General features: G+C 42.4%; 1 protein-coding gene across 4 annotated transcripts in view; it reads right to left on the minus strand.

Moving 5' to 3' along the window:
- The window catches only part of KARS1 (lysyl-tRNA synthetase 1), a 580,608-nt gene that overhangs the window by 207,174 nt on the left and 358,368 nt on the right, over positions 1 to 15,066 (minus strand). For 3 of the 4 annotated variants that reach the window (XM_044081774.1, XM_044081776.1, XM_044081773.1), the window contains one exon: positions 1,172 to 1,345. The exons of the other annotated variant lie outside the window; for it this stretch is intronic. In XM_044081774.1, the coding sequence (XP_043937709.1) occupies positions 1,172 to 1,345 (174 nt within the window). The remainder of the gene's footprint in view (positions 1 to 1,171; positions 1,346 to 15,066) is intronic. 4 annotated transcript variants of the gene reach the window in all.

Genomic DNA, 15,066 nt, shown 5'->3' on the forward strand with positions numbered 1-15,066 from the left:
TTGGCCGAGGAAGTGTCTGAGCTGGCAACCTTTGTCGGCTCCGAGCAGTGGAGCCGCGAAGATGACCCGCCTCGATGCCCCAGCTATCGGCTCCGGCCAGAGGAGTCGATACTGGTGGCATCGAGGCAGACGTTTCACCTCGGCCCAAGTCCTTGGAGCCAAGGAGAGGCCTGCCTTTGTTTCTTAGCGATCGGATCCGACGGACTGGTCGGAGCCGACGCCTTTTCTTTGGCCGGAGAAGGAGAGGATGCCAAAGCTTCTTCGAAGAAGGTTTAATTAATCCCTTAAGAATTAGTTTATTTTTCCTCTCCTGGAGGACCCTTGAGGAAAAAGCGTGACATACACTACATGATTCCTGTAAATGCTTTGCCCCTAAGCAATACACACACATAGCGAAAGTGATCGTCCGTGATGGACATTTTGAAGCTACATTTTACATTTCTTGAAGCCGAAGGCCTGGGATTCTGAGACATTATGGAAATTTTCAAAGGTAACTGAAAGAACACTGGTAATACACCTAGAGTAGGCTTACAGTTATCACTCGCAATACTGTGAGTTAGTCAAACACAGCACCAACTCTGTAATATAATAATTTCTCCGCTAGTTCTTATTTAAGAAGAGAAAAGTAAATGATTCAAAACAGAACCGAAGTCACCTACAAACAAAAAGACCGGGAAAGGCCTTTCCAGACAAGAGGTACTCCTGGTCACTCACAACACAAGAATTCACCAAGTGAATTTTGTCAAACACACTCAAAACACAAGAATAGCTGTTAAAACAGCTTTTTGTAGAAAAAGAAGAAAAACCTGACAGAAAAACTAGTGAAATAATCACTACTTAACTCAGCCAGCTCGAGACCACGTCTTCACTTGTTAGCGGCAAACGAGATCTGGGGGACTGGTAGTGGTGCATCCTGGGATATGGTAAGCTCAGCCAGTAAGAGACTTCGCTCTTTGGCATAAGCGTGCCGAGTCGGAGCCGAGGGATCGGCTCCGAACCCATCATTCAGAATGTAGGCGAGATAGGATCACATAACATCATATGTTATGAGTATTGGAATGTGTTATGGGCATCAATGGAACTCCTTTCATTTACAACCTACACTTACATCCTGTGACCTTTTCTGATGCCACAACTCATTTCCAGCTTCTTATTACCAATGTAATCTCACCTTCAGTTTCAAATTGGTCAGTTGGGGGCAGTTTCACCTGCAGAACCTTTTCCAACTCATCTACCATACTAACTCGCCTGAATGGTGGTGTGAAGTCAATCTCATAGGCCTGGCCTTCAGGTCCATCAGGGTGATAGGTCACAGTGTAGCCCCCTGTGATGTGTTTAACCATTCCTGTAACAATAAAAGAACAGGAACAATATCAGCAGACATTTTAGACTAGCAAAGTCACAACATATTTCACAATGCATTTCACTGCAGAAGCTCAAATGCTTAAAGTTTCATTACAGCCTTTCCACCGCACAACTTTATTAAACTCTCTAACCACTTTTCTGCTGTCCATTTCACTTTAACAGGTGCTAAAAAGAACTGCATTGCTTATTTTGCTGCCAGCTATAAAAAGATATACTCTGCTAATGTGAGCTGCACCCAGTGTTGCCAGACGTCCCTATTTGAGCGGGACTGTCCCGGGATCAGAAGCCCAATCCTGACTTCAGCACTGCCAGTTAAAATCCTGGAGAAACAGCCTCCACTTTGTGATTTATGATCGGCCCATATGCCAGTATACGAGCTTATAACAAAGTGGAGCCAAGTCTGATCAATGCGGAACAGCGAGCTGTTTCCCACTGAACAGAAAAGGCTCTGCTTTGCAATTTTGTGACTGGCTCATATACAGGCATACGAGCCAATAAAAAAAAAATCGCAAAGCACAGCTACTTCTGTTTAATGTAGAACTGCCTGCTGTTCCGCATGAAAGACCTTTTTTTGGTCTTTATCTGTCCCTTTCCAAATCTGGCAACCCTGGCTGCACCCCAACTGTCAACTTTATTATAAAATGGGTGAAGAATAATGGGACTGCAATGTGGACTGTTGTGTTTGTGTACTATACAAATTACACAAGTTCAGCATCCTTTGCTGTAACTAGAACTACACATTCATCATTCTGTCAAGAGGTATAGTCATAATGGTCCGAATGAATAGATGATGAAATCAGCAGGAAAAAGTAGTATTGTGGGGACTGAAGTCATCCTCAAATCTTGGCACGTACTTTCACATGGTGGACCCTGTTTTCACAAAAAACTCACCAAGGCGACACTAATATATAGATTGTATTTTAAATAGCATACATCGTGTCCCGTGGTAGTGGTGCTGCGGTAGTGTTGTCACCTCACAGCAAGATGCTGTCCCATTCGATTCTCAGCTAGAGCGTCTTCTGTGTGGAGGCATGCGTGAATGAGTGTGCCTTCACTGAAGGTTGTGCGTCAGGGCTGGTAACTCGGCACGTAAAAATCCACTACCAAACATTAGTGGACCGGAGTTCCGCTGTGGCAACCCCTAACCGGGATAAGCTGAAAGACACAACAACAATAATTTTAAATAGCATACATCATGGAGAGCAGCAAGTTAAAAAATGAAAAGGCCAGATAGAAGAGCAGGTCCCAGAATAAAAGAGTGCCCAATCCTGGTGTCTGCATTGGTGGCAGGCCTCAGAAAAAAATGGCAGAGTAGAATCCTCAAGACGTGGAAATATTCCTACAATGGGGTTAGAAAATGCTCAGGGGGAGGATGGTGCCCCCACTGTAGAAGGCAGCAGTAGTCCACAAAAACTGAAAGGCCAAAAAAAAAAAAAGAGCCATAAAGATGACAAGAATGGACTATTCAGGATAAGGAAGAAATTATGTAAAACGCAAGAAGCCCAGAACTTCCAGACAGAAAGACATTCAGAAAAGATTAAGATATTAGTGGAAGGAAAAATACTTGCACAAGAAAAACTGTCAAAGTCTTCAAATACAAAATTATTTTCATTACTACAGCAGATCATTGCATAAGCAAACAAAGAAGTGACGGGGAAGTGTGAAAATATAAAGAACAGATATTTTTGAAAGGTAAAAAAGAAAATTGACTTCAACAATAGGCTGTTTCTGGTGTCATTCTAAGGGGATCCAGTATTTGTCTGCTTGGGATGACGACTGACAGACCTCGATGCTTTGCCAGAGATGGCCTGCATCTGTCACCCCTGGATTTCCGGGTACTGGCTAAGGCTCTTGCCACCCCATATAGTGCCTTTTTTAGAGTGTGTTCCAAAGACCAAATTACCACCATAACAGCTATAAATAAATGCAATCTGAGGGTTATGCTGCTCACTGCTAGAAGTCTAAATCTCAGGATGCACTCACTCAAGGCACTCCTCAAAATGGAGAGCACAGAAATTTGTGCTGTAATGGAGACCTGGTTTAAAGCAGCAGAAAGCACCCCTGCGCTACCAGGCTACGACTTATTACACACTTTTCGGCCCCAGAACATGGACCGAAACCCCAAAGGCAGTGGTGTCTCCATATTCATAAAGGATATGCACACCTCCAGACTAGTAGCCCAGCATATGCATCTGAAATACTCCATGTCCAACTAACATTGGGTAAGACGTCAATTCAGGTCGTAGCCCGCTACAGGTCCCCAACCATGTCCGAAGACTCTCACTCCATATTCCTAAGCACCCTGGAAACTATTAAGATCCAACCAAACACTCTCATGCTAGGCGACTTCAACTACCCCTCCATCAGCTGGGAATACTACTCAAACACCAATGCACTGACCCAACGCTTCCTGGACTTCATCAATTCCAATGCCCTGGACCAGCTCATTCTTACCCCCACTAGAGGAAACAACATACCTGACCTGGTTATTACTAACATGGGCAACTGGTGCTTTACACCAGTAGTCAATTCCTCCCTGGTTAGATCCAACCACAAACTAATCACCTTGGAAATCCACCCCCCCCCCCCTGCAAAGGTATCCACCATGAAAAACTTCTCCAAAGCTGACTTTGAACTCCTAAAATCAGAATGGCTAACTTCATGGCACCCATGCCAATGGAAAATAGATGCATGTCTGCCGAATCATACACCAATGCACTATACAAACACGTGCATAAATGTATGGGACTAGCCATACCAAGATGCTTTCCTCCAAAAAAAAGGAAGCCAGTCTGGTGGCCACCTGCCATTACTAAACTCTACAACAGAAGGAAGAAACTGTTGCAGAAAAATGTGAAGTCACAAGACTGGAAAAATTCCCTTATTAGCCTCAACAAAAAGCTGAGATCCCTCATCAAAACCTCCAAAGCCAGCTATGAAGGCAGAATTGTAGCAGACACTAAAAACAACCATAAAGCCTTCTATAGTTATATCAAGGATCTCCATGGCAATACCCAGATTTGCTCTAAGTTACTGCATAATGGCACCTCCTATACTGAGCCAACAGATATTGCCAACATTCTGGCCTACAGACTCAGTGCCAACTCTACCCCCCCCCAAAAGTCCAATCTCAATACCAGAAGAATGCCAGGCAACCAACATTACTGCACTATAGCTTAAACTGCATTGTCTAAGGTCAAGAATACATCTTCCATGGGACCCGACAAAATCCCTGACTGTGTTCTACATGAATTACAAAGTGAACTGGCACCACGTGTGTGCGCTCTGTTCACTCACAGCCTCATCTCAGGCTTTGTCTCAACCGAATGGCACACTGTTACAGTCATCCCCTCTCCATAAAGGAGGAGAGACTACAGACCCTGGAAATTATTGTCCCATAAGCCTAATGAGTCTGATATGTAAGGCTACGAAGCGCATCATCATGGACCTAATTAACAAGGACATAGGGAATCTCCAAACTCTGGATCCCACGCAATTTGGTTTTGTGAAAGGTAGATCATGCCTGCTCAAACTGGTTGACTTCTCTGAGTTACTCACCAGAGCAGTGGGTGAAGGTAAGGCAGTTCATACAGCCTACCTCAATCTAGCCAAGGCCTTTGGATACCATTCCTCACTCAGGAATTACTGGTAAACTCAGCAAACTAGGCATCAACCCCTATATCGTTAGGTGGGGTACAAACTGGCTCACAGATAGAACCTACAGTGTGAAAGTAGCGGACTTCCAGGTCAGACTGCCGACCAGTCACGACTGGGGTCCCACAGGTATTGGGTCCTGGGTCCTCTCCTGTTTTGCATCTACTTCTCAGAAGTCCATGCCAACACGGAAGGACTCTGGCTGACAAATTCGCAGATGACTGCAAGCTCAGAGCCATTATTAGCTCCCCGAGTGATGTAGACATCATACAGAAAGGGCTCACTGAGACCAATGACTGGTGTTGAAACCATGGCGTTAAGCTTAATGCCAAAAAAATGCGTTGTCATTTCCTTTGGGAAAAACTCGATTCCCACTAATTACCACATTGATGGTAGCCCACTAAACACTGAAGGCGTTATAGGAGATCTAGGGACACAGGATGACAGCAACCTCTCCTTCGACCACCACATTGCCACTGTGGTCAGAAAGTCCTTCTATGTGGCACATCTCATTACCAAGGGTTTTGCATCCAGGAAGAAAGAGGTCATCATTTCTCTCAACTCTTCCCTCATTAGACCAATCGTAGAGTATAATGCCTCATTTGGCACGTACCTCACTAGACACCTGCAACAGTTGGAGAGGCCACAAAAGTACCTCACAAAGAGGATCCTAAGCCTTAAACACACGTCCTACATGGACAGACTCAAAAAACTCCAGCTATTCTCTGTCTCATACAGTCTACTAAGAGGCGATCTCTGCTCGACTTACAAAGCCATGTCTGACCCAGCTCTGTTAGAAATGCTACATCTATAGAAATCCCAGTCCCTCTGCACCACACACTCCAGAGACCTCAACCTTATTACCACAATAAACAGAAAGTACAGTTGTGTACACTTACCATAAATGTAGATGTTTGAGTGCATTCATTGTTGCAGTCATTACATTTGGGTAATCTGCTGGCAGGTTGCCCACAGTTGGCTTGAATTCCAAAGTCTTGGGTCCTGCGTCGATTGCTGTCTTCTCTTCCATGACGTCGGGTGGTCAGGGGTATAAAACATGCAGCAGACGCCATTTTTTTTTTAGTTTTTCTTGCCCCCGATGTCAGGTGCCCCCAAAAAGGTAACAAAAATATATATACATGCATCAATATAAACTTTACCTTCATCTACAAGCAAATACACCACATAGCTTGTAGAAGATAGAGAAGGAAAGATAAACTCCAGAATGACAGGGGAATGGCGGGAGGGTAACCTTGACTGCAACAGTGAATACACTCGAACATCTACATTTATGGTAAGTGTACACAACTGTACTATGTTCTTCGTGTTTCACTGTGGCAGTCATTACATTTGGGTTGAATCCCCAAGCTATGGTTGGGAGGTTGGAGCTAAACAGCATTAGGTGCGGCTATAAGGCCCTGCAGCACTGCAGTGGCAAAGCCTGCCCTGGACTTAGAGTAGAGAGGCAAATGATAATGCTTTATAAAGGTGTGAACAGAACTCCAAGTAGCAGCCTCTAGAATGTCTTTGGTTGGTACTCCTCTGAGAAAGGCTGCTGAAGTAGCAACAGCTCTGGTGGAATGAGACCTAATGCCCTTGGGCACAGGTTTACCATGGTGTAGGTAGCAGAAACGGATGCAGTGGCTTATCCACTTTGAAACTGTCTGCTTTGAAATAGCCTTTCCTTCTGATCCTGCAGCATATGACACTAGTAATTGCTCAGTTTTCCTTAGAGCTTTAGTCCTGCTCAAGTAGAATCTTAGCGGTCTGTGTACGTCCAAGGAATGCAGAATTCTCTCCCCCTTGTTCTGCGGATTTGGATAAAAGGTTGGCAGATTAATTGTTTGGTTAATAGCCACACTGGAAACCACCTTAGGCATAAAAGTAGGATTTGTCCTCAGAGACACCCTGTCTGGGTAAAATATGATAAAAGGCTCTACAGCCATGAGGGCCTGTGGCTCTGAAACTCTTCTTGCTGAAGTAATTGCTAGTAGCAGAGCTGTTTTCCATGATAAGAACTTTATATCAGCGGTAGCAGCTGGTTCAAATGGAAGCAGGGTGGGCTTTTCCAACACATAATTGAGGTCCCATGCAGGTAACGGTGATCTTCTAGGAGGCCTTAAATTTTTGGCTCCTCTAAGATACTGCTTTAATAAAGGATGAGAAAAGATTGATGGCTCTGTATTATAATGAGCCAAAATGGCAGAGGCATGGATTTTAATTGATGAGAAAGATAGGCCTTTGTCAAGCATCTCAGTTAAGTATTGTAGTAACTGAGGAATATTTGGTTCTGCTGTATCAGTTCCTTGTGGTTGATTCCAAGCACAGAATCACTTCCATTTGTCAGCATAAGATTTTCTAGTACTAGGCATTCTGGCTTCCAAAATGACATCCATCACAGCTTTACTGAGAGATGGTGTTTGTATAACTATACGATCAGCCATTCTGCCAGGTTCAGTGTCTGTAGTTGATTGTGCAGGATCTGATTGTTTTGCTGGGACAGTAGTTGAGGTCTTTTGAGGTAAGGTCCAAGCTGGGTATTGAGACAGGTTCCTTAGGATTGGGTACCAGTACTGGCGGGGCCAGTCCAGGGCAATTAGTATCATCTTTGGTTTCTCTTGTCTGACTTTTAGGAGGACCTTGGGGTGAAGAGGCAGTGGAAGAAAGGCATAAACTGATAGGTTTTTCCAACTGAAGGATAGGGCGTCCACTTTCCATGCTTGTCTGTGATAAGTCCTTGTGCAGAATCTTTTCAATTGATAATTTTGAGGTGAGGCAAATAGATCTATGTCTGGGCTCCCCCATTTCTCTGTTATCATGCTGAAGACTTGTGGATTTAGTTTCCACTCGTGAGGATCCACAAGGTTTCTGCTTAAATCGTCTGCCAGTTTATTTTGTTTTCCTGGCAGGAACTGAGCTTGAAGATGTATTTGGTAGGTCAAAGCTGTGTCCCACAGTGCCATGGCTAATCTGCAAAGGGGGCATGAATGTGTGCTCTCTTGCTTGTTTATATACCACATGACTGTGGTGTTGTCCGTCTTTATCAGTAGTTGTCCTGGATGAAGTAAGTCCTTGAAGGCGAACAGCTAGCATCTCTTTCTGGTTGATATGTAGATGCATTTGTTTAGGGGTCCATATGCCCTGAATGCATTTTCCTGTCATGTGGGCCCCCCAGGCATAATCCAAAGCATTTGTTGTTAAGGTTTGGCTGGCAAGGGGGAGAGTGAAGGCCCCGTCCGAAGTTTTGGTGACATGCCTTTGCCCACCATAGAAACTCCTGTTGTAGGCAGGGAATGAGAGGAATCATTGCTTCTAGACTGTGAGAATGTTGACTCCATAAACTTTTCAGGTACCACTGAAGTTTCCTCATATGCAGTCTTGCATATGGAATCAGTAGAATGCAGGATGCCATGAAGCCCAGAGCCTGCAGAATTTGTTTTGCAGATAACTGGGTTTTTGTTGCCATCAGTTTGAAGTAAGTAGTCAGTTGCCTTTGCTTGTCTGGCATGAGGGAAGCCATGTGGGCAGTTGTATTCAAGCTTGCACCCAGGAATGTTATCTTTTGAGAGGGTACCAGTTGTGATTTCTTTTTGTTTATTGTGTACCCTAGGCATGTTAGAAGCCTTTTCACAAATGCCAGGTGTTGAAGAAAAATGTCCTTGTTCTCTGCTTGAATGAGACAGTAGTCTAAGTAAGGATATATTTGTACACTCCTTTGTAAAATGCAATTACTGGTGCCAGGCACTTTGTAAAGATCCTGGGTGCAGTAGATAAGCCAAAGGACAGTGCAGAGAATTGGTAATGCATTAAGCCAGCCTTGAATCTGAGATATCTTCTGCACAACTGTCTTATTGGGACATGCAGGTATGCCTCTTTTAGGTATAATGTCACCAGCCATGCATGCTTGCCCAGCATGGGCAGAAGCTGCTGCAAAGTCAGCATTTTGAAATTTGGAATGTCCAGGTATGTGTTCAAAATCGATAAATCCAGTATTGGTCACCAGGCCTTGTCCTTTCTGGGTACCAAGAACAGTCTTGAGTAAAAACCTTGTCCTTTTTCCTGTTCAGGTACTGGCTGAATGGCCCCCATATCCGTGAGGGACGTAACCTGTTTGTGCCTCTGCCCATTGATTTTTTTGGCAGATCTGGCCAACCATTTGCCATTGGCAGAGTGTGGAAATGGAATCCGTTTCCCTGTGATACTATGTTTAGTACCCACTTGTCTTGGGTTATTAACTGCCAATTTTGAGCAACAAGTGCCAACTTTCCCCCTATGGGTGCTGCCAAAAGATAAGTGCTTGGTGTAGGCAGAGGGAAGTCATTGGGATTGTTTTCTGTAGGTTTGCACTTTATCTCCTCCAGATTTGGAGGCTGAAATGCCCCATTGCTTTGACCTGTATGAATCTTGCACCTGGCATCTGGAACCCTTAGGGCGTCTGGATTTGCCCCTTTGAGCTCTGACTGACACAGGAAAGGACCAATTTTTTGTAGGCCAGTGTCTACTGAATCTTGGTGGCATTACTTGTAAGAAGTCTTTAACAGTTTGCATAGACTTAGCTTTGTCTTCCATTTTCTTTAAAACCTCTTCTGCCTTAATACCAAACAGAGAATCATGCTGTAAAGGTGCATCTAGCAATTTAGCTTTAACATGATCAGGCAAATTTTGTTCCTTTAACCAGGCATGCCTCCTAATCACAGATCCAGTAACTGCGGCCCGGCAGGAGGCCTCTAAGGAATCAAAACCACATTGCAAAGTATGCTTTCCAACCTGTTCAGCTGCATGCAATAATTCCTGCAATTCTTTATTTTCTGCGCATTCTGAAATCAACATAATTTTCTGTTTCAGCAATCCCATAACATGTTGATGGGACTTTACCATATGAAACTGACAGTTTAAGGCCCTGATTGCCAAGGTTGCAGATGTATAATCCTTTTCCCCCCCATCTGTCTAGTGCCCTTGAATCTCTGTCTGAGGGGGTAGGATTTTTTGCTGTTGAGGCCTTAACTCCCTTTGGACTCTGTGAAATAGTTTCAGGATCAGCAGCAGGGTTTCTAAATAAAAAATTATGTGAGTCAGGGACCCAGTAATATCTGTCAGGCTTACTGGGAGACAGAGGTAAGGAATCAGGGCTCAAACTTGACTCCAAAAACACATCATCCACAATGTCTAAAACAGGGGGAATGGCTAAAGGCTTGTGCTGAGGGAGGAGGAGGAAATCCCTGAGCCTCTTTTTTTGATTCTGAGAAGTCTCGACTCTCCCAGTGAAAATGCTCCCTCAAAGTTATGCAAGGTTTCGCCAAACAAATAATCCTCAGCAGGAGATGCAGATGGAATAGACTCCTTAGCATCAGAATCCTCATAGGGAGGTATAAATAATTGCTGATCAGAAGAGGAATCAGAAGAAATAGAAACCTGATCTGAAGATTCATAATCAGTGTCTTGCCTAGGCCTCTTATCTGGAGGGGGATGGGTACCCCTGATCAAGGTAATAAGGTCTTCAGCCATTTTGATCATCTGATTTTTAGGCATAGAGGCCTGTGCACATGGCTCATGCATCAGTTTTTTAGTTTCAGAAGTCGCTTTTGTCTTTGGTTTTGCAGCTGTCGTCTGTTTGATATACAAATGTTGAGGTCTGAATACACCTTCAGAAGCAGGTGCCTGCTCAGCAGCTCCAGACCCATCCGAGGGAGATACATCCGTCGGTCCAATACCTTGAGTATCTTGCGGCATGCCGCACTCCACATGGGTGTCGGTAGAGGCCTGCAACTCGAAGGTAGCAGGTATCAGGGGCTGCGGAAGCACCTCACTGAGTACCGGCGAACCGGCGACTGGCTTAGGAGAAGCTTCGTCGTCGTTTTGGATCTCGACTGCCTTTCTCTGTCCTTTTCTTTGCGATTTTTATGTACTCCGGTAGTCGGATTGCTAACAGACGACATTTCTGGATAGTTAAATCTGTTTCCAAAATACTTTGATGCAAAAATATATTGACGCTTAATAGTGAGTTGGTTAAATCTAGCACAAAAACGACAGCCAGGCACGTTGTGATCAGGGCCTAGGCAAGGAATACAGTATAAATGGAAATCCTTATGAGGTATTTGCTTCCCACAAGTAATACAATTATTAACTTTTTCTGACATCGGTAAAAAGCAAGAAAAAAGTTTCCCCAACGAGGTACTTAGCTTTAGTGAAGACTTCAGATCAAACTCAAACTCGAATATTTCAGTAGTTGGCCGACCGGCACTTGCGAAATGCTTCTGCTTCGGGCACCGCGCGGCAAGAAAGACTGGGGAAAATGGCGTCGGCTGCATGTTTTATACCTCTGATGACCTGACGTCATGAAGAGAAGATAGCAACCGACGCAGGACCCAAGACTTTGGAATTCAGGCCGACTGAGGGCAACCTGCCAACAGATTACCCAAATGTAATGACTGCAACAGTGAAACACGAAGAACGTCATGGTGAAGGGACAGGTTCATAACCCAGAGTCTACCCATGCTCTGGAATAGACTTCCCATACATGTCAAGCAGAGCACCTCACTAGCCCTCTTCAAGTGAAATCTTGAGGAGTGGATGGGAAATAGAAAGTTCACCCCAGGGATCACTCCAGTGGCTCTACTTGATAGAGGCACTGGTAACTAATGACGGGCAGCACAACGCCAGGGCACTTCTATGGGCTAGGCTTGTAAAGGCCCCAGGTCCATTAGCCTTCTACACACCTATGAACAAGAGAGAGATCTGATATGGTACAATATTAATCCAAAGGGGAAAGCCAAACTAATCAATACAAAAAAAGCAACTCCAAAGATATTTAAAGACAAATACATGCAAAGGCATCCAGATATAGAAAATGTCACCACACACAGACACACGAAACACAAGGGGAACACAGAACACAAGCTTAGTAAGGTAGAAGTAAAAAAAAAGAAGTTGTGGAATACCTGCAAAGTGAAGCACTTAATGTAGAAAGTAACACAGGTTATGTCATAGCATGATGGCACAATGAATCCACAAATCAAGGAGAAACAGGTGGAATGGGAAGCATCTGAAGAAATATGGACATGGGAAAGGAAGAGAGATTTTGTATGGTAAAATATTTATGCACAGGAGAAAGCAAAACTAATCAATAAAAAAGCAGTACTAGAGAGATTTGGAAAGAAATACAGGCAATGGCACCCAGATATGGAAAGTTTCACAATAAAAAAAAAAAGAAAAAGGGGGAAAGAAGAAAAGAGGATTAGTACTGCAGAAGTTAAAGAAATAGAAACTGAGGTTAGGAATTATCTGTGAAGTGAAGGATTTCGTGTAGAGAATTCAACTAAAGTAACATCTCAGTATAATGGAAGAATGAGTTTTCAAATTAAGTAGAAACCGGTGGTATGGGAAGAATATGATTCACTTGTCACATGATGATGCTCTGGAGCTTCTGTAGGAAACCATTATAAATGCTCAGTTCAAGCTGCAAGGCAAGGGAAAGAGCAGGAAACAGTGGCAACTCTGATGCAGCTAATGTTACAGAATGATGGGTCAATGAATTCATGTATGAAGGAGCAATGGATGACGTAGGATGCAGCTGAAGAGGATGTCACAGGAAGACATTCTGGAACTTTCTGTAGAATGTCCACAGGAAAAACAAAGCAGAGAATGTACCCTCAGTTTAGAAGAAAATGATCCAATGGAAGAGTTGCTTGATTTAACAGAGATGGATAGACATATCATCAATGAAAGAAAATAGATTACAGAAAGTAAATAAGACACAAAATGTCAGAAGTCTGACAAAATAGATTAACACAGTAATCAAGACTATTAAAAATGTCTGATATAGCAAGTAAATAAGATACATTACTGTGCAGCTAAATCACTAACTGATGAAGTCTTATAAAAATACAGAGCAAGAAGGGAAGAAATAAAATGCCATCATGGAAGCACTAAATAGAGAAAACTATAAAGCAATTAAGACAAGAAGTGTCACTGTTAGAATACAGAAAAGGGAACCTGTCGCTCGTCCAATCAGGATGTAATAGACGAGTCTTTGTGTGTTCTGTTCAAGCAGCTTTATTATGTACAAACAAATCAGGATTGAGGCTTAATGACTAACTTGGATAAACTTGTATATAAACTAGCTATGACATTCATACATCCTCACTCTCTGGCTGCACTTTCAAAATGGCACTGAAGTTAGCACCTGCTTTCTATTTATAAGCACTTTCAGTCCTTGAAACGATTCTTAAAGATACAGCACATGCTCTCTGTTCTACATCCTCCTTCTTTGAAAAAAGGTCATGCAATACTGACATAAGTTGATATGCAATCAATACAAATAATTATTTGTCATGAAATTATATAGAACTAGATACACATATACAACTATGTCCAAGTTGCTGTGCATTTCACACTAGGTCTGGAAATGCATCCAAATCATTGACATAACATTTAGAATTAAACTTAGCAACTGGGACAGTCTCTACTGAATGTTCAACCTTAGGGACACATCAGGAATGGAAGCAGAAGTTAAGACACGTTCTGCAACACGAATATTGTCTGGACTGCCCTGAGATCTAGAGTCTGTATCACAGGAACAATGTTGCAATATCGATTCTGGTACAAGGCGATTTCCCCTGTACTCCACACCCTCCAATTCTATGAAGTAGGATCTCGGCTCGGTACATAAACGTGTTACTTGACCAATCCGGTTGAAACTTTTCACAGTTTGAATCCTCACGGTCTCTCCTCCTTTCAATGGATGAAGAAATCTGCTCGATTTATCATAACTGGACTTCTGGAAAGAAAGCTTCCTGAATAATTGGGCTCTAATGGTTCCTTTGTTCTTAGCTTTAGGCCTCAACAAACTGGAACTAATAGGCAGTGTTGTTCTGGTTTGCCTGGATAGAAGTCTCTGAGCAGGTGAGCCAAGTATATCACCACAGGATATGTTTCTGAGATTAAGTAGATTAAAAAAAGACATTGGTACTGTCACACTTTGACCACTCAAGTAATTGCTTTGCACTCTGTACTGCACAATCAGGTAGTCCATTTTACTGTGGATATTCTGGACTACTAGTAACATATACAAAGTTCCATTATCTTGCAAATCTCTGAAACAACTGACAAGTAAATAGAGTACCATTGTCAGAAACAACTTTATGTGGACTACCATGGACTGAGAAATGATGTTTCAACTTGGTGATAGCAGTGGACATTAGATTAGGTAGTAAATCAATCTCAAACCAATTTGAATAAGAGGCTACCGATACTAAGTAATGCTGATTGTTCCACTCGAATATATCAGTGGCTACTGTTGACCAAGGTAGTTCAAGAACTTGACTTAGCTGAAGTGGTTCTCTCTGCAAATCTGGTCTAGTACTATTGCATACTGATAAAAATGAGAGGCCAGTACTGTGTGAATCCAACCGAAAAAAGTTTTATTGAGACTGTGTTGTAAAGCGCTTTTCGTTTAGCTCATAAGCTAAACTTCTTCAGACAATTACAATTAAAAAAAAAAACCCTCATTTATAAAGACACACCCTTCAGTGCCTGGTCGGCCCTTCTTAAAGGTGAATCACTCAAAGATTTTTATATTTACATTTACAAAGATGAAACAACATTTAAAACCAGTGGTGTTACTACAATTCTATAACATGTTCAAATTAACAATTGGTTTAATTCAGTATGTTTACTGTATATAAATCTATATAAGAAAAAATATATTTCATTTGTTGAAAACGAACAAGAAATTAGTTAAGTTCGTTGCTAACGTAATATTCAATGTAATAAGATGTGTTGCCAATACAAGAAGCAAATAATCACAACTCTTAATACTAGTTAAAATTAATGTATACACCATTAGTATGAATACTTCTAATAAATAATTAAAAATTCACATAAAAAATGTAAAAAAATATTTATTTAAAAATCTCAGAAGCTTTTGTCTTAAGCTGTACACACTGACTCGAAAAAGTCAGTTAAGTTTCCGTATCTCACAATCAATCCCTAATTATAAATGTTTTAATTTTATTATGAGTAAACACATGTAGGTCCTTAAACAGGTTT

Source organism: Protopterus annectens, chromosome 8.part1, assembly GCF_019279795.1.
Source record: "Protopterus annectens isolate FY-2018-M chromosome 8.part1, PAN1.0, whole genome shotgun sequence".
In the NCBI taxonomy this organism is placed as follows: Eukaryota; Metazoa; Chordata; order Ceratodontiformes; family Protopteridae; genus Protopterus; species Protopterus annectens.